This window comes from Rhinoderma darwinii, chromosome 10 (assembly GCF_050947455.1).
Source record: "Rhinoderma darwinii isolate aRhiDar2 chromosome 10, aRhiDar2.hap1, whole genome shotgun sequence".
Taxonomy (NCBI): domain Eukaryota; kingdom Metazoa; phylum Chordata; class Amphibia; order Anura; family Rhinodermatidae; genus Rhinoderma; species Rhinoderma darwinii.
Genome location: NC_134696.1, coordinates 89,022,105 through 89,041,700, shown reverse-complemented (window position 1 = coordinate 89,041,700; position 19,596 = coordinate 89,022,105). Strand labels below are relative to the sequence as shown.

Below are 19,596 nucleotides of genomic sequence, written 5' to 3'. Positions count from 1 at the left end.
AAGAATAGAAAATATATTCTATTTCTTATTTGGCTATTATTCATACATAATATCATCCCATCAGTTTATTTTATTACAATCGTAGAGTTGAGCCTCTCCTTGTTGCATCTTTCATAAATCTTATTTATCATTTCGTTTCTATTTTTACTGGTTGTATATTTCTGTAGATACTGTAAATCTGGTTCATAACAACAAAGCAACAGCCCCGGCGTCTCTTCTTGTATGCTAATGTTGGCTGTTTTGTCTATGTGAAGGTACACAGTCCCTCCATGTGGTCCTTTTTTCCAAGTCCCTTCGGTTGTAGTCACATTTGTAGTATAACACGGGGCATTGGCCTTACAGGTGTAGTTACCCTGCTTTCTATCCACTGTGGCCTTCGCCCACCCTGTCCTGAACTGTTCCAGTGATTCTGTACTGATTACGTGTACAGGAGTAGCAGTTCTGCCTTTTTGTATAAGAGCACACGCAACAACCGCCGCAACAACCGCAAAGATCTTCATTCTTCTGGCTGAAGAACCTTTTTACAATGACTGGCGTGAATCCAGCTTGCCTTTCCTTCGAGCTTCACTGAGGTGCTTGTTGTGAGTAGGACTTGAAACGGTCCGTCAAATCTTGGGTCTAGACTTTTCCTCACGTGTCTCTTAACGACCACCCAATCTCCCGGTTCTAACTTATGCGTCCCTTCAACTGAATCAGGATCTGGAATGGAAGCAAAGACTTGTGCATGCACCTTGGTCAATTGTTTGTTCAGCGTTGATACATAATCTGTTAGTCTACCATACTGCATTTGGAGCACCTGTGGAAAATAACATCCTAATCTGGGAGCCGATCCAAATAAGATCTCATATGGGCTGAGACCTGTTCTTTTTGTTGGAGTGTATCTTACTGAGAACAAGGCTAATGGTAGACACTCGGTCCATGGTTTCCCGGTTTCTACCATTGCTTTTTGGATTTTCAATTTGAGAGTCCCATTTAGTCTCTCAACCTTCCCACTGCTCTGTGGATGGTATGGTGTATGTAGGGCTTAACTTATGCCTATAGCTGACAACACATGGTTCATGATTTCACCCGTAAAATGAGTTCCTCTGTCGCTCTCGATCACCTCTGGAACTCCATATCTGCACACCACCTCGTTGATCAGTTTCTTTGCTGTGGCTACGGCTGTAGCTTTGGTTACTGGAAATGCTTCTGGCCATCCTGAAAAGCGATCAATACAAACAAGCACATATTCATAGGTACCGACTTTTGGTAATTGAATATAGTCTATCTGTAGTCTCTGGAATGGGTAAATTGGCTTTGGGGTGTGTTTTTGTGGCACTTTCACTGTTCTCCCCACGTTATTGGTGGCACATACCATACACCCTTGTACAAACTTACTCGCTACAGTGCTAAACCCTGGAGCATACCAGGTTTTGTTAACCAAGTCCATCATTGCTGTTTTTGACTGGTGTGTCTGTCTATGCGTTACCTGTGCCATCATAGGGAACATTGTTTGTGGCAGACACAGCTTATTTTGTTGTTGCCATAGTCCATCCGCTCTCAGGATAGCTCCCTGATTCTGCCATCTAGTTATTTCTTCTTTGGATATCTGGTTTTGCAGATTTTGTAGTATTGTGGGGCTGATGTTGACCACGGAGTCTTCAGGATGTTGGTACATCATAACTGTTACTGGACCTACTGGCTTTAAGGCTGCTGCTTTTGCGGCTTGGTCTGCCAAAGCATTTCCTTTTGTCTCTGGTGAACTCACCTTAGTGTGAGCTTTAATTTTTACTACTGCTACTTCTGTGGGTAACATCAGGGTCTCCATCAAGTATTTTACAAAGTCTGCATTCTTTACAGGTGTACCTGCAGAGGTCAAAAACTGTCTAGCCTTCCATATAGGGCCATAGTCATGTGCAATGCCAAAAGCATATCGAGAGTCAGTGTATATATTTGCTGTCTTTCCTTCTGCATGTTGGCATGCTGCTGCCAGGGCCTTAAGCTCCGCTTCTTGTGCTGAGCGCGACGCTGGTAAGGAGGCTGCTTCTAGGACTACATCTTCGGTGGTTACTGCATATCCTGTAAGAAAAGATCCTTCTACAAAATACCTTGAACCATCCACAAAGAGTATTAGGTCTGGGTTTTGGAGTGGGGTATCTTTTACATGTGCAAACCCCACTGTTTCCTGGGCCATAAGGGCCATACAATCATGTTCATCAGTTTCAGGCAAAAATTGTGACCATACTTTACCTACGTCTTCTCCCCCTTGCTCCAAAGGCAGTAAGGTAGCTGGGTTCAATGTAGTACAGCGGCGTAAAGTAACCTGCTCAGGAAGAAGTGCACAGGTTAATCTCAAATGTCTTGCTGTTGACAAGTGCTTCGGCTGTACTTGAGTAAGAATAGCAGTAATATCATGTGGTGCAAAAACTTGGACTGGAAATGCCAGGACCAAATCTGAGGCCTTGTTTAACATTGAATTTACAGCAATGATAGCTCTCACACATGATGGGGAACCTCGGGCCACAGGGTCTAGTCTAGCTGAATAATATGCTACCGGGCGCTGCTGTGGTCCATGACTTTGTGTGAGAACTGCAGTGGCATGTCCATTTTGTTCAGTACAGTACAACCTGAAGGGTTTGTCATAGTCTGGAGTACCAAGGGCTGGAGCTGTTTGTACTACTAATTTAAGGCTATGAAAATTCTCTTCAGCTTCTGGGGTGAGTCCGAATGGCTGACTATTTAGGCAATCATACAGGGGCTGCATGAGGATCGATGCTGATCTGATCCAGGGCCTGCAATAGGATACAAGACCCAGGAATGTCCTGAGGGTGTTTAATGACGTGGGCAATGGCAATAGAGTAATGGCTTGAACCCTATCAGGAGTAAGGTGTCGTGTGCCTTGAGCCACACAATGTCCCAAAAATACCACTTGTGTGCAACAAAACTGCAACTTGTCTTTTGATGCTTTGCAGCCATGGTTAGCTAGGAACATGAGGAGTGACACAGAAGCCTCTGCGCACTCTTGTTGGGAGGGACAGCAAAGGAGTAGATCATCAACATACTGTAATAATACTATTTCCTCGGGAGGCACCCATTCTGCAAGTACCGACTGCATTGCGGCCGTATAGGTACTTGGAGAGTTATGTGCTCCCTGGGGCAAAACAGTCCATGCATACTGTTTTCCCTCATGTGTGAAAGCAAAAAGATACTGACTATCTGGGTGCAATGGGACTGAGAAGAAGGCATTTGCCAGATCCACCACCGTGAAATGCGAAGATGCTGCTGGGATCTGAGCCAATAATACATTTGGATTTGGCACTATCGGTGTGTTAAAAACTGTTGCCGCATTTACTGCCCTCAGGTCTTGGACCATCCTATATTTTGCAGGTTGGCCTTTTTCTGATTTCTTTTTAACAGGGTATAAGGGAGTGTTACATGGGGACACTATTTCCCTTAGTACTCCTGCTTGTAGGAAGTCCCTGATGCTACTGGTTATAGCATCTGATTGGGCTTGGCTGAGGGGGTATTGTTTCTTTTGAGGTAGTGGATGATTGGGTTTCAGTTTGACCTCTACCGGGGGTACTGGCAGTATGCCTACATCTGTAGGACTTTTTGACCACAACTTGTGTGGTACATATTTCAAACATTGTTCTTGCTCTGTGGGAGTATATGCTTGGACGTATGCTTGCGTAGAGGTACTCCATAGATTGGTGTCACAAGCCGCTACCAAACACAACTCCTCCTCATTCAGCTGGCCACATAGTTTTACTGTCCCATACGGCAAATACTCGATGGTGGCCTGTAATTTTTGTAACAGGTCAGCACCAAGCAAGCAAGCGGGAGTAGTATCACAAGTGACCAACCTAGTAACGAGCGAGCTGTGTGGTCCAAATTGGAGTGTGACAGGTTTACTTATTTGATTTTTCACCACAACTCCTCCCACACCCACACATTCTTGATAATCTGGGGACAACATCTCGGAAGGAAGTAATTGGGTTTTGATGACAGTCATGGCTGCTCCCGTATCTATAAGGAAGGGTATGGAGGGACCTCCGTTTATCTTTAACGGGACCGTAGGAGCGGGACCTAAGGAAACTACTTGTATCTGTGTTACTATCCCTTCCTCAGGATTGCCACTGTCCTATGCCTGATATGTTTGCATTTGTTGTGTCTGCGGAGGTGCCGTAGGCTGCGCGCCCTCCACTTGCGGGAACTGTCGTGGGCGTTTTGGACCTCTACAGTTCCTGGCTATGTGTCCTTGCTTCTGACAATTATAGCAAGTTATATCTTTCCGTAATGGCCTTTGTGCCTGTTCCTGTTGCTGCTACTGAGGCTGGTATACTCAAGCACCAACAACTTGTTTCTTTCTTTGTCCTTGTGCTTTTTGACCCTGCTCTATACCTTGTGCTATTTTTAACAGGTCTCCTGGGGCCAAACTTCGGTACTCGGGTCTAGCTACTAACAATGCGTCTTTTATGTGTCGTTTTAGCCCGTCTACAAAACAGTTTGTCAGTAGTCTAGTATCTAGTTGGTTGTCTCTTCTGTATTCCATATTTTTCCAGCTTGTCTGGAGTCTAGCGTAAAATTTCTCCACTGTTTCACTTCCATCTTGCGTAAGGTCTGTCAGGTTAAGTCCTAGCTCTGCCTGCTTTTTCACTGCCCATTCTTTCAATTGATCCACCATGTTCTGCCCCGATGGCTCTGTCTGAGCCCAATTCCCTCCTACCGGGGGATCCAAATCATCCATGACTGTAGAGCTATAGATTCCCATTTTGGTATGTATGAGCTGCACTAAGTCTTCCCATGTTGCTGAATACATTTTCTGAATTTGTTCTATATATCTCCAAAAAGGGACAGGCTCTGTCTCCGGGTCGGGGGCTTTCTGAACTAAAGTCAATGCATCCCTAGGGTTCCATGGCTTATATTTATGTTCCTTATCTTTATTAAAATTCTTGTCAGCTTCAGTCGCAAACAGGTCTGTCAACACTTGTAACCTTTTTCCCACGTTTTCTAATGCTTGCGTCGTATCTTTTGACTCGGGAAGCTTCCTTGCTGCTTCTGCCTGATCCATATTACGCTGATGTCTTTCCCTTTCCTCTTTCTCTTCTGCCTCCTCTTTTTCCCTTTTCTCTCTATACGCTCTAGTTTCTACTCTTTCATCCGTTGAGCCCTCGGCTCCTCCTGTTACTGGGGTTATTCCTGCCAACACTACAGGGGCCAAACCTATTGTTTGTTTATATGGTACTGGTTGAGGTGAGGGGGCAAAGGGGTTTGTGCTACTCATTTTTGGTACCACTGGATATATCCCTAGGGGATTTTGCCCTCCTGGTCTTGCTGCCCCACATGCAAAACAAGTATCCCTCCATGCTTGATTCTGCTGACCACACACTCTACACGTCCATCCCCCTGGTCCCTGCGTCGTGACTACCCCATACCCCGGTGGGCTACTTGCTTTTTCCTTTCCTTGTTTACCACCTTCATTATAACAAGTGTAGTAAAACTTATCTTTACATTCTGTTTCCCTGAAACCTCCTCGTACTACTTCTTCTGACACTTTTCTCCATGCTTCTGCTTTCCCCTGTAACTTTTTATCTTTCAACCATCCACGTTTTGTGTCACAACATTCATTCCATTTTTCCGGATCTAATCTTCCCGCTTTTCCCATTCCACATGCCTTCATTAACTGATTTGTTCCTTTTGTCACATCCTTTCCCTCTCTTTCCGCCACTACCTGTTTGGCTGTCAGTCCTTGTGGGTGCTCATCTCGTAATAGGGACACCAAGTTCCCTATTGTTGCCTAGTTATAAGTGGTCGCCTATGGGCAGACCCTAAGTTATGTAGGGGGTGATTTTCCTGATAGGTGAATTCCTTTCTCACCTATTTGAGACAGTTACTTATCCCCTCGAAACTTCTTTTTAACCTTCTTCTACTCTGGCCAGAGAATTAAATTCCTTTTATAACTAGCTTACTTTCTTCGTCTGAGACACCACTCGAGTACGTGCCCTCCGCACCATAAGATTAATATGACAAATATTCCTAATCCAAATAACAAGGCAAACGTAAAATCAAGCTGTTCATTTGACATGCCGGTTTATCGGACTGCAGAAAATTCTGGAATTTTGAGCTGAAAATCAGCGCATGATAATCCCCGCAAGTACTCCAATCGTGTACACACGTTCTCTGTATTTTGCCGGATTATCGGATTTTTCCAAAAATTTCTTATTTATTTTCTCCCTAAAAACTCATTTGTGACACAAAACTATCGTCCTAGCACATTCACACAAATACTGCCATGGAGATCAGGCACTTTATCCTGAGGGTAGGATTACATATAGACTTGACCAGATTTTTACACTAAAATATCCCTCTTTTGTGGACCTTTTTGCCTGGGATTAGTACCGGGAGGGGTGGCTCACCAGACAAGAAAATGCAGAGCAAAGTTGTAAGAATTAAGTGCTTCTTACCTTGCTGCAGCTGTGGTCTGCCCGTTCCTTAGTCTGGAGAGTCGCCACTCTAGTCCCGGTAGGTACCCGGGCTGGGTACCACTTAGTCTGGTCAAGTCCCTGTTCGGGCGCCAATTTCTGTGATCGCAACTTGGGTCACGTTACGCCTTGATCTCCATGCAGGTTCAAATCGATAGGTAGGACGAGCTGCTCGGAGAAGTAACAGATACACTGAGACGTTTCTCAAGGTAAGATACTTCTAATTTATTGAACTACAACGTTCATACTTATAGCATCAGACGAACAAAGAACATTCCATAACATATGAGTCATCTGTATATTCTAGCCTTACAGCTTCCTTTCCCATAAAAGCTCATTGGTGGAGCCCCAGGTATTCCCTTATGTTTCCTTTATGCTTAGGGGGGTGGTCAAGTGATTGACCACCATCTGTTTGCAATTTCAAGGGACGGCAGAGCATCTGCAAACTATTTCTTCTCTTAACCTTTCTAAAATACCTTTATATTGTAATACATGTTCTCCTTTATAACATTTCACTCCTTATGGTCCCAAATACATTATATATGTATATTTATACCATAACAGTCACATGGTACACTTAGTGTACCATGTGACCGTGTTGTCATGTGACACGACTTCCAGACAGAGCGGAAGAGTCGGTGCGGAGGACTCCAGGTAAGCTGCAGTGTAATGTATTGTGTTGTAATGTATTGTGTTGTGATGCCTTGGAATGTATTGTGTTGTATTGTGTTGTTTGCGGTGGAGAGGGAGGGGGGCGTTAAATCACAGCCCCCCCTCCTCTCTCCACCGCAAACTGCACAATCCAACACAATACAGTATAGTACACATGACTGTATGAGAGCGGGGCTGCGGCTGTGTAATACAGTCACTGCCCCGCTCCTGAGTCCTGACATGTGCGCGGGGTCAGGATGATGCGATGCGGCTAGCATAATGACCTGTGGCACTGAAGACAGAACATGGCGGGCGCGCTACAAAACACCCCCATGTTCTATCCTCAGTGCCTGAACCGCCGCTCATTAGTGCAGCGCCGGCCGCATCTCCTCATGCTGACCGCGCGTGCACTTATGTCAGGAGCCGGGCAATGGCTGTATTACACAGCCGCAGCCACGCTCTATAACGGCGGAGATCAGAGAAACCTCTTATCTCCGCCGATATTCTCCTGCTGATTGTGATTGCAGCATTCAGGGGAAAATGAGAAGGGGGGATGCCCCTGGATCGCATCACAGGGAATTCCCTGTGACGCGATTGAGGGACATACCATATATGGGCAGACAGCCCAGGGTCCATTGAAGGACCCCAGGGCTGTCCTTCCATATTTCCTGTTAGGGCATACTGAGGTATGTCCTAACAACTGCCTGTGTACTATCCGTACACAGGCTAATGTACTGGCATATAGCTATAGGCCAGTACATTGAAGTTTAAAAATAAAGTAAAAACAAAGTAATGTTAAATAAAAAAAATACACATACACCTTTTTTACAATAAACATTAAAATAAGTCTCAATACATAAAACATACACATAATCGGTATTGGCGCGGCCGTAATAACCTGCACAACTATTTTTTTGCATCATTTATGATGTGTACTCTGTAAAAAAATAAAATAAAAATTGCTTTCTATCACTTAGGCCCCATTCACACGACCGTGCCCGCAATCACAGCCCGCAAAATGCAAAAGAACGGACATGTTCCATAATTTTGGGAACATTTCTATGGCACGGACACCCATCCGTAGCGCTACGTAAATGTGTCCGCGCTCAATGAAAGTGAATGGGTCCATTTTTGCGGACCGCAGCTGCGGTCCGCAAAAATGGAGGTTATTTACGGTCGTGTGCATGGGGCCTAATTGTGAGGCACAAGGTGCGATGATGAATTTAACCTCCATGTGCCTCACATTAATAGTAATTAACCCCATCATGTACCTTACATATTAACCCATTATGACTGAGAAACATGATGGGGTTAATTACTATTAATGTGAGGCACATTCAAAATTCATCACACCTCGTTCCTCACATCAGAAAATGGAAGAACTTTTTATTTATTTAATTACTGTTGGCAAAGTAAACGAGGTATCGGTATCGAAGTCCAAATTTTGGTATCGTGACATCCCTACACTGTGGGTCGCGTCCCCCTGGGGGTTCGTGAGTCACTCACCGAGGTCCCGGTTCCAATCAATGCTGGAGCAAGGAGCTGACATCTCCTTGATCCAGCATTCACTGTGCCCTGAGCGGCTCGACGCAGGCAGGCGGGATGTAGCGACATCATCACGCCTGCCTGCGCTGAGTCACTCATAGCACAGACCGGAGGAGGAGAAGGATCCTCCACCCGACGTGGGAATGGGGATAAGTAAGTAATTATGCTATTTTTATATTATTCACATATGAGGGCATTATACTGTATGGGGAGCTGATATTGCGGGGGGGCGGGGGGGGGGGAATTCTACTGTATGGGGGGCTGATATGGGGGGGCATTATACGTTATGGGGCATTATACTGTGAGGGGGCAGCTATGGGAGCATTATACTGTGGGGGCATTATACTATGGGGGCTGTTGGGCAAGGCGTCTGGGCATAGGCGCGCGCAGGGGTCTGATGATGATGGCGGTGTTGGGGAGTGGTAGGGGGGCCCAAGCTGAATTCTTGCACCCGGGCCCATGAGCCTTTAGCTACGCCCCTGTCCACATCTTGTGGTTTACATTAATCCGGTACCAAGTTTTTCCATTGCAAAAAAGATACATGTGAAATATAACATTGATTGCCTAGCCTTACGAATGGGGCGGAACTGCAGTACCCGATCCAGCAGCACAGACATGTTCAGTTCTTTGTCCGATACTGCAGTAAAGGATCCACAGCCCCTATTCCTGCCGATCAGTGGGGGTACCGAGGGTTAACCCCACCAATCACACATTGATAGCACTTAATGTCTAGTATAGGACAATTATTTCTAAATATCTGAAGGATTGTTTTGGTACCGAAGATGCATGATTTTATTGATCCGTTAAGGGGATTGTCTAGAACTCAAAAATATCAATAATCTATCTTAACATGGGTATTTTTATCTCCATATGGTGACTAAATTGGAATGGGCTTTACATTAGAAAAATGCTAATTTTGGGTTCTAGAGATCCCCTTTAAAGGGAACCGGTCACCAGCATTTCACCTATTAAACCAGCAATACCTAGTGGAAGTGGGTGAAAAATAATTTTTATGTATCCTAGAAGATAATTATAAGTGTTTCTGTACCTTTAGTATTCAGTGGTTTTAGTGTTCCAGCACCGTATGCTAATGAGCATAAACGAGTCATATCTTCATTCGAGGAGAGTCATGTCTTCATTCTTCAAGCCTTTCCGAGTTAAACCCGCCTCCTTAATTTTGATTGACCGCTCCTCGCCTTCCCCCAGCACACATGAAATCCTGCACTTGCGCATTGATGCTCTGTTCTGGCGCGTGCACACAACGACACACCATAGCGGCACATGCGCAGTAACTAGATTTGAGGCCCGGACGGAGCATGCAAAGGTACGGTCTATACATAGCGCGCATAAGCTCGTCATCTCGGACGAGGTTTTGCCATTCAGGGCTGGCCAGTTTTCCGGCAGTGGGCGGGCATAAGAAGAGGAACGAATGAGATTGCCGATTATTACAATAAAAGGTGCAAAATGCTGCAGACCGCTATTTCAGTCGGAGGGGTTTAGGAGAGGGGATAATGTCAATGAACTTTTGACAGCAGCGGCCAGCGAGGGTTGAGTAGAGTTCAATAGGTGAAATGCTGGTGACCGGTTCCCTTTAAGTAATTGTATTAATATTTGCGTTATCTCGCACTGATCAGGGTGGTTGCATTTGTTTGTTGTGTTGTTAGAATGGACTTGACTATAAGGTGGATTTTTACATTGAAATATTCTGCGTAAGTGTTGGATATGTTTATACAGACGTTTGGACGTCAAACCATTGTAACACACAGCAATAGACTGCAGCTTATGAAACAGAACAGACGTCATTTGTTTTTGTTCTGGATGATGCTGCCTGTGCTGTGTCCTCGATGATCACAAAGTGGTGTCGTCATTGTTATCCCTAAGGTTGTGAAGGATGAGATTTCTATTTCATGGCAATGCAAAATGCGTCAGTTGAAGATTTGGTTAATGTCAAATCCACTCTACAGTACAAGGAGTGTTCATTCACTGGTCAGCGAGAGGCAGTAAATGATTCCAATCCGGCCGAATCAGTATAGATTGAGGTAAGAGGAGCAGGAAAAACAGTCTTCAACTATAATTTGCGTTACGTTCACATGCATAAAATAGGAAAACACAATCGGTCAACTCACTGGGAGTACAAATTGGCCATTATGGTGTATTCGGTTTAGAACGTGCATGTGAAAACCTTTTACTCGTCGGACCGCGAGGCTCTCAGTACCCACTGTACGTGTTGTGTATAAGAGAACTGAAAATTTAAAGGGTAATTCCACCATATTTTATGAATATTAGTGATGGTTAATTTCTGGGATCCTCGTCCTCCCTTGAGATATTTCCATAAATTAGAACATTTGACATCTATATGAGGTGCACCAATATAGACAAGTCTCTTCTCTCTATGAAAGGTGCAACTGGATTGATGTTGCATATACCGGGTCCCAGCTTTCATACTAGGGCCGTTTTAATTTTTGGAAGTAGCTATGATATCCTGGAGCTTCAGAGAGTATTAGTAATTGCATGAGTAACTTTGGCAGGACCGGCCGACCGTCTAATGTGTATGGCGGTGTCCCGACTCCCCCGACGGCAGATGTCGGGGGACAGCAGGGTCATGCATGTTGAATTTCATGCAAATAGATAAGCTGCTGCCAGACGGTTCGGGCAGCGTTTTTCTTACTTCTCATAGTTGACAGTACATGCCGAACCTAGTAGGCTTGTCTATGGGGAAGTGGTTCAATCAGTTGACCGCTATCTCAAGTGTATGGACAGCTTTAGGACTGAGTGAGGAGTGAGTCTTGGGACCTGCCCGTTATTCAACCAGGTACAAGTCACCATGGTACCTGTCAAAAATAGTGACTTAATTGACCTCTAAGGGAGTTCTGGGCAAATACGAGTAGCCAGGTACTCTGTCCACCTAGAAACGGGCTACTGTCCAAATTTTTTAATTTTTTTTTTTAATATGTTATTGCTGGGCCACTTGTCAAATTAAACCCTGGAGAAGTCTATGAAATTTTGTTCATATTTGCATAAGGGAAATAAAAAAAAAAAATAAAACAAATGGTACCAAAAGTTTTTTTTGTTTAGAGGTTTGTATGTGTGGTGTATATTTATATCATAATGAGGATCCCTCCACACCATCTTACTTACACCAACGTGCTCCAGCCTCAAATCAAGCATTGGGAATTGCACCTTTTTGAGGTTACATATCAAAGTTTAATGATAGGAGTTGACTCGTCTACAGGTCCCGTAATGGCTGTTTTTTTATTTCTTTATACAGACTTCTACATTTTGCATTTTTAACCGTCACGAGAATTGTAAATCAATTCATTAGATCAATGGATAGAAATCTATCGTGTGATAATCCCATGCTAAAACAGAATGACCCTAAAATCCATTTGATGGCTATTAAAATAACTTACATTTTTTGTTTTTCATGAAATAATGCCGGATTTTATTTTTTTAAATAAAACACGTAAATTGTACTTAACGCTTCAGTAGAACTACATGTGACTATTTTTGCTGCTGATGTCCATGTCTACTGCGCTTATTACTTATTCCATTGTCAGTGTCTACTATGCTTTTATCTCCAATTCCTGCTAAGTGATGGGGGTTGTAGTAGAACTATAGGTGCTCTCCGCAATCTTAGAACTACTGATCCTTTTTGCTGCTGCCCACTCGCATCAATCCCCATTGTGTTCCATCTTCATTTTCACCTCCATTCATACCTGTAGTTCAGGAAAAAGAAATTCCGAGACTGGGCCCACAAGTCAGACTATGACTTGGATTATTCGGAGGATCAGGATGTCAAACTACGACAGGTGAGACTGGGTAAATGATAGATTCAGTCAGTAAACTGTATGATGTTCGATCTTTAAAAATTTCTCCTGCCAAAAATTTATTGACTGGTTAACGTAATTGGGGCAATACATTAGGTAAGTCTCATAATGGGTATTCCTCTTAACAGGTCCTAGTATAGGATATCCCAAGGAGACGAGAGGTAGTTACTGTCTGGTCATCTCCAGCCAATGGAAACTTGCAGTTACCTATTGATGGCGGGTGTGTAAACAACCCCAATGGCCCTGCTGTACTAAAATACAAACCCATTAAAAGTTTTTACCTGACGTAATGGTGTAGTACTCCTTATGCGTCCACACTTACCCTAAGGTTGGAGGCAGTGGTATGTGCACACGCTAGCTTCCTTTTACGTCCGAAAAGACAGACTGTTTTCAGGAGAAAACAGCTGCGTCGTTTCAGACGTAAAAGCTCCTCCTCGCATTTTGAGAGGCGTCTTTGACGCCCGTAATCTTGAGCTGTTCGTCATTGACTTCAATGAAAAACGGCTCAAATTACGTTTCAAAGAAGTGTCCTGCATATAATGTATATAAGTGTCCTGCACTTCTTTGCCGAGGCAGTTATTTTACGTGTCGTCGTTTGACAGCTGTCAAACGACGACGCGTAAATTACTGGTCGTCTGCACAGTACGTCGGCAAACCCATTCAAATGAATGGGCAGATGTTTGCCGACGTATTGTAGCCCTATTTTCAGGCGTAAATCGAGGCATAATACGCCTCGTTTACGCCTGAAAATAGGTCGTGTAAACCCAGCCTAAGAAAGAATCTTCGGTTTCATATTCGCAGATTGTAAAAAAATTGATTGGAGTCTTTCAGCTTTCCAATATTTTGGTTCCGAATATTTTTTACAGCGGCTTCTAAAAAGGAGCTTCATTTTTTGATGGGATTTTCTACAAACCTTATAGAACGTTGTCATGAAGATAAATGTATCTGGTTTTATTCTCTCACTTACTCTCCACTTGTTTTGTTTTTTTGTGCCTTTAGAAACTTGGAGAAGTTGTGATTAAGTTCCTAGAGCGGGATCTGCAGCCGTCCTGTCAAATGGCCTGTTTAGAAACCATCAGAATCCTTTCTCGAGATAAATATGGATTAGCACCTTTCACCAGCCTCTCTGCAATGCAAATCTTGGCCAGATATGCTGGTTTGGACTACTCGGATGAGATGGAGGTGCCTCGTATCCCGGACAGTGAGAGCGCAGTGGAAGCTTTGAAGGGTCTCTGTAATATTGTTTACAACAGTGTTGAGGCCCAAGAGGTGGCCACTGAGTTACGTCTGGTGTGTGGCTTAGCTCGCCGCCTCAAGCTCTACAATGAAACCAGGTCCTCTCATGAGAGCAAGTTCTTCGATCTTCGCTTGCTCTTCCTTCTCACAGCTCTCAGAGTAGATGTGCGGAGACAACTTGCTCGAGAGTTGAGAGGCGTTAGTCTTCTAACCGATGCTTTGGAGAGCACTCTGGCCTTGAAATGGTCCGACATCTACGAGGTGGTAACGGATCATCTAGCGTTACCTTTAGGCAAAGAAGAAACGGAAAGAGTAATGGAAATACTAAAGACTCTCTTCAACATCACCTTTGATATCAGCCGCAGGGAAGTCGATGAGGTGAGTGTTAAACTTTTTACATAAAAATTAAAAACTTTTATGCTGCATGTTTATAGTGATTTTCCGCTTCCTTTGTAATACTGGTCATACTTGGATGGTACCTTCATGATGTTTCCAACTCGGTAAAAGGAAGATTGGTGTTCACCATTAATTTTTGTTAGAAAGATCACGCCGGGTCACGGGATAAGTCGATCCACTGTCCGAGTGTAGGGGAAGCTATAAACTACAATGGACACGGGTGGAAACCCTATTGAATATTATGAGCCACTGGAGTGTTTCCCGGTGATCCATAAAAATATACATACAATCCTGTTTATCCAAGTCCTATTGGTGGGGGGTCTGACCTAGGACTAAGCGATTATGACCTAAATCAAAATCATGATTAATTGAACATGTAACCTCGATTACTATTATTTAGGCCATTCCCCTTTTTACATGCCATGCCGCCTATTCGCATGCCATTCTATTGATTTAATATATATTCCCTGAGCCTGCTGTATACAATATACCCCCTAACACTGCGTGCCACACAGTATAATGTTACTGCCCCCACACTGCATAATGTCCCTATTGTGCTTCCCCACATAGTATAATGCCCCCATACAGTAAAATACCATATAGCTGCCCCATACAGCCCCAATAGTGCCTAAAAAAATAAATACTCACCTAACCCTCTTCCCACAAGGAGTGGAGGAGATCCCTCTGCTTCTCCAGTCTGTGCTCTGTGTGGCTCAGCGCAAACAGGCACGATGGTGTCACTGCATCACGCCTGCCTGTGCTGAGACGTTACATATTAAATAGTGGAGCAGGGAGCTGACTGCTCCACCATTTGGGTTCAACTGTATCTGCATCCTGAGGACGCAGATACTGTGGAAACCAGGGAAAAAAACGAATGAAAAAGACTAAATGCGCAAGATGACGCCGGTTATCTGAACTGAATTTAGTTTTTTTCCGATTAGTTGCTCAGCCATAGTCTGACCACTGGGACACCTACAGAGAACGGGATTGTCTAGTTCCCATTGCTGGTGAAGAGGTGGAAACATATGCTTGCTTACTCTCCATTACCATGAAAAGAAGATATGTGAACATCATTAATATGATGGGAAAACCCTATTAGGCTGTGTTCGCACACTGCGATAAAACAGTGTTTGCTTTTTACTGCAAATCGCATCGAAACCGCGCCAGTTTGTCGTGATTTTACAAAACACGCAGCAAAAAAACACATTTTGTCCATGACAACTGAACCCAACCTTTAAAAAATAAAATTTTTAAGTGCAGTGGAATTCCCCTGTAAAACCCGCTGCAGTCAGCAAGCCGTTTTACATTAGTTTTGTTTGGTTTCTTCGCATAGTGCAATACTCTGGTAATATTATTTGGACTTTTTACCCCTCCTCGGCCAATAGAAATGTATGGTTCAGGATTCGTAATTGCGGATAAAAATTACGGTTGAGCGCATGAGGCCTCAGCTGTGAGAAGTATTAGGTCTGTGCAAGTTTTTAGCATCTGGGTGTAAACTAGAAAATTCCCATTCCCATTCACTGACAGCAAGTCAGACCTTCATTCATAATTAAATTTTGTATCTGCATGACTGATTCTCTTTGCGATATCTATGGGTAAATGTCCTATTTTTGGCTGCGTCCATACCACGTCTATGTATTCTGCCGTTTCTCAGACCTAATTATCTGGAAATTACCCAAAGCAATTTACATTAATTACGGTCATAATCAGTCTTATTAATGAGAGCCTTACAACGCGGAATTAAAACATTAAGAAAACCTCTTATGAGAGGTCGACATAACGCCTTTCTAGCGAGACTGACTGAGGAAAATTGATGCACGTAAATATTATGTCATTCTGCATTGATGGTCATCATGAAATTCTTGGAGACGCAAACAATTTCCGTGTTCATTTTTCCGTCGCATTCCAAGGGTTATAACTAGTTTTTTTTCGGTCGATGCCGTATGAGAGCTTGTTTTTTTTGTGGGACAAGTTGTATTTTTCATTGGTACTATTTCATGTACCGTGTAAAGTACTGAAAAACTTATGGAAAAATATTTTGTGAGCTGGAATAGAAACAGAACAGCAATTCCTCCATGGTTTGTTGGGTTTCTTTCTTACGGCGTTCCCTGTTCGGTAAAAATGACATGTTCGCTTTATTCTGCGGGTAATACAGTTACGGCGATACCAAATTTATATCGTTTGTTTTATCTTTTACAACGTAAAAAAAAAAAATCGTTCGGTCACCATAATCTGAACTTTTTAGTTTTTTTTGTTGAGGGAGCAGAGTGAGAACTTGTTTTTTGTGGGGCGAACTGTAGTTTTTATTGGTACTATCTTAGGGTAAATATGGCTTTTTGATCCCTTTTTATACATTTTTTGGGAAGAAGCGACGTGACCGAAGAAACAATAATGCAATTGTGTAATTTTTTTTTCCCTACGCCGGTGGGATAATTAGCGTGATATTTTCATAGTTCTTACTTTTATGGATGTGGCGACAAAAATGATGCTTACATTTTTTATAAATTTCATTATTTTGTGAGAAATATGGGTAAAGGTGTGTTTTGTTGTTTTTTTGTAACTTTTAGCTATTTAAAAAAAAAAAAGAAAAAAAAATATTTTTAACAATTGTTTTTAAACGTTTTTTTATTTTATTTTTTGTTACCCTAGGGAACTTTACCATACGATCGTTAGATTGCTCATGACATATACTGCAATGTATTGCCTTTATCTGTGCCTCTGGCAAGAGTTAATAGTAGAGCACTGATGGCAGACCAGGGGCCATGGCAACCGATCGGCACTCTGCAATTTCTTCGCTGTTTGGCGTGCTCGCTATTGACCGTGGCTTCTGAGGCGTTAAACTGATCCGAGTTGTTTCCGATACTCCAGGACTACATATTCTGTGTTAATTTTCTTCCTTTTTCCTTGTAACATATTAGAGGATTTTAATAAGGTACTAATGAGTCTGAGGACTTTCTGTTTCTGAATTAGTCCATGGGGTGGAGCTGGTAGAGTTGTCCGGCAAGGGCTTTGACCAACCACAGTTACTGTTGCTTAGCAGTAAATGTGAGGTCAGATGACTGACCAATCAGCTCTCAGCATATAGAGAAAACGGTTAGGTTCTGTGAAGTGATGTGAACCCTCCCTAATAAATATTCATGAGCAGCTATTTTTATTACAAAACATAAATGAAGCCAAGAGGATCACAATATGTTATTAGAGATAATCCTCACATTGTGCAAAATATATTTGCTAGATTATTCTAAAATGATTGGTTCTAAAACCGCATATTTTACTGACTGTTGCCCCTTTAAAAAATATTTCTCTCTAAAATAAAAAAAATTATCATCCGTAAATATAACGGCGAATTTGGTTGTGACACCGGTTACTCGGACAAACATAGCAGTGTCATGCTGGCTGCGTCGCAGTAATAAAAGTGATTGTGGCCGCGTTGCGATCTGCAGGTTGCTGATTGATCCGGCATCTGTTCCTGCAGTTTGAACTCTCCAAGATGGCCGCCTCTGTCTTAGAGCTTATTTTTGCGTCCTGCTGCAGCCAGTAGTCCTGTAACCAAACACAGGATTGTGAGGATAAATGGCTGATATCCTGGAACATATAAGGAAGATTTATTTTTATCTTTTTTTTTTCTCAAATCAGTTACAATATGAGACAAAATAGGGGCAAAGAAAATCCGGAGATTAAGGCTATGTTCACACAGGGCGGATACGCTGCGTAAAGGTACACAGCGTATCCGCCTTGGCGGCCGCGGGGAGTTCCAGGCTAAAAACTGTACCAAATTGTAGTGCAGTTTTTCGACCCGAATGTCCACTGCGGAAAACGGCACATTAAAAAAAAAACACAAAAAAAAAACACGTTCTTACCTTCTGACGTCCTGCGGACCGGCCTCCTGGGTTGACTTTTTACCCCATGTGACTGCTGCAGCCTGTGATTGGCTGCAGCAGTCACATGGGATGAAACGTCATCTCAGGAGGCCGTCCTGGAGGGAGAAGCACAGAATTCTGGGTAAGTTGTTGTTCTTTTTCTTTTTAGGAGTTGCGTTTTTTGTGGCGGAAATCGCTGCTTTTCCCCCCGCAAAAAAAAGAAAACGCAAGATCTGCTATTTGTTTTGCAATTTCGGAGTGTTTTTTCCCGCTCATCATATACGCAGCGCGTGGATGAGATTTGTTCAAATCTCATCCACTTCTCGGCTACTGTATCATGCTGCCGGTTTTCCACAACCAAATCCCTTGCAGAAAATCTGCAGTATTTACACTACGTGTGAACTGACCCTTAGAGCAAAATTGCTGGTATTTTATTTTATTGTGAATTGTCATTGACTTATGTTCCAATTATGGGCACCTTGCAATTCTCTATTTCCCCTTTGGTAGCGCTATAGGAGAATTTACCATTTTTTTTAAAGTGTCTTCCTCAGATTACAGTCGATCGGGGTCCCAGCAGCAATACTCTGTCGTCATCAACTTCTAAAAAGAGATTTCACAAAGCAGAAAATCTTGGAACGCTGGGTGACAACCAATATGGCCACCATTAAATCCTCCACAGAAATTATCACTAAGCTATTGCAGTCTTCCTAGTTTGATATGTGATATTTTTTTTTTCCTGTGTTGCTGCATAAGTTCAAATATTAACAATTCAGGACTTAACTTTATATTATTTTTGCCCTGTGCCTTCATTTTTACTGTTCGTCCAAAAATAAACGACCCAAAATAGGCCAAAACCTCCGAATATAGTGTAGAACGCCCCCCCCCTCAAAAATGTCCCCTTGTTTCGTCTTTTTCGTAAAAGGTGTGACCAGCTGACAAAAACTGGAGAAAAGGAAATGTTTCTTCGTTTCTACGTTTTGCTTCCTAGCTTGGAGGTCTTGTGAAAGAGGAAATCCTATTAAAAAAGAACCTGTCAGCAGTTTTGACTCCCGCTAGAACACTCTATGGGACTAGAGACATTTCTAAACATGTGTGCCAGCAATAATAAAGCGTACCTTTCGAAAATTTAGTTTTAATAACTCCTGAGCCATAATAAAATTACTTTAGAAGTGTCCGCTGGGCGTTTCTTTAGCAGGGTAGTGCCGTGCGATCTCGACAACCCCTCCCATCTGGGCTTGATTGATATCCCTGACGTCTTCTGCGCCATCCACTGTCCCCTGCAAAGACGTCAGTGTTCAGATTTGATCTCTCTAGCCCCTATATAGCGGTAAAGGCGATTTAGGGGATGGTCAAAATTGCAGACAGGTTCCCTCTAACCAGAACCAGCTGGATCATGAATCTTTGGCGGGTTATATCACATAAGTTGCACAGTAGTCTAGTGGGAATTTTACAGTGTCACATGATTGATGATTTATATTTTTCTAATGAGCAATTCCCCTTTAAATACAAAACAAAACACTGATCTGGCAATTGGCTGATCGCAGTAGGTATGGCTTCTTTAACCGGAGATCAGCTGTTAGACAGAAAGATGAAGTATTAGATGGCACCTATATTAATGAA

At 43.0% G+C, this 19,596-nt stretch overlaps 1 protein-coding gene and 1 long non-coding RNA gene across 3 annotated transcripts in view; one reads left to right on the top strand and one right to left on the bottom strand.

The window, feature by feature from the left end:
• RIC8A (RIC8 guanine nucleotide exchange factor A) overlaps positions 1-19,596 on the top strand; it is a 67,755-nt gene that overhangs the window by 19,409 nt on the left and 28,750 nt on the right. For both annotated transcript variants that reach the window (XM_075840212.1, XM_075840213.1), the window contains exon 3: positions 13,484-14,098. In XM_075840212.1, coding sequence (XP_075696327.1) covers positions 13,484-14,098 — 615 coding nt within the window. The remainder of the gene's footprint in view (positions 1-13,483; positions 14,099-19,596) is intronic.
• Positions 16,766-19,596, bottom strand: part of LOC142662182 (uncharacterized) — a 63,935-nt gene continuing 61,104 nt past the window's right edge. Inside the window, exon 3 of the long non-coding RNA XR_012850880.1 lies at positions 16,766-17,659. This is a non-coding gene — a long non-coding RNA (uncharacterized LOC142662182). The remainder of the gene's footprint in view (positions 17,660-19,596) is intronic.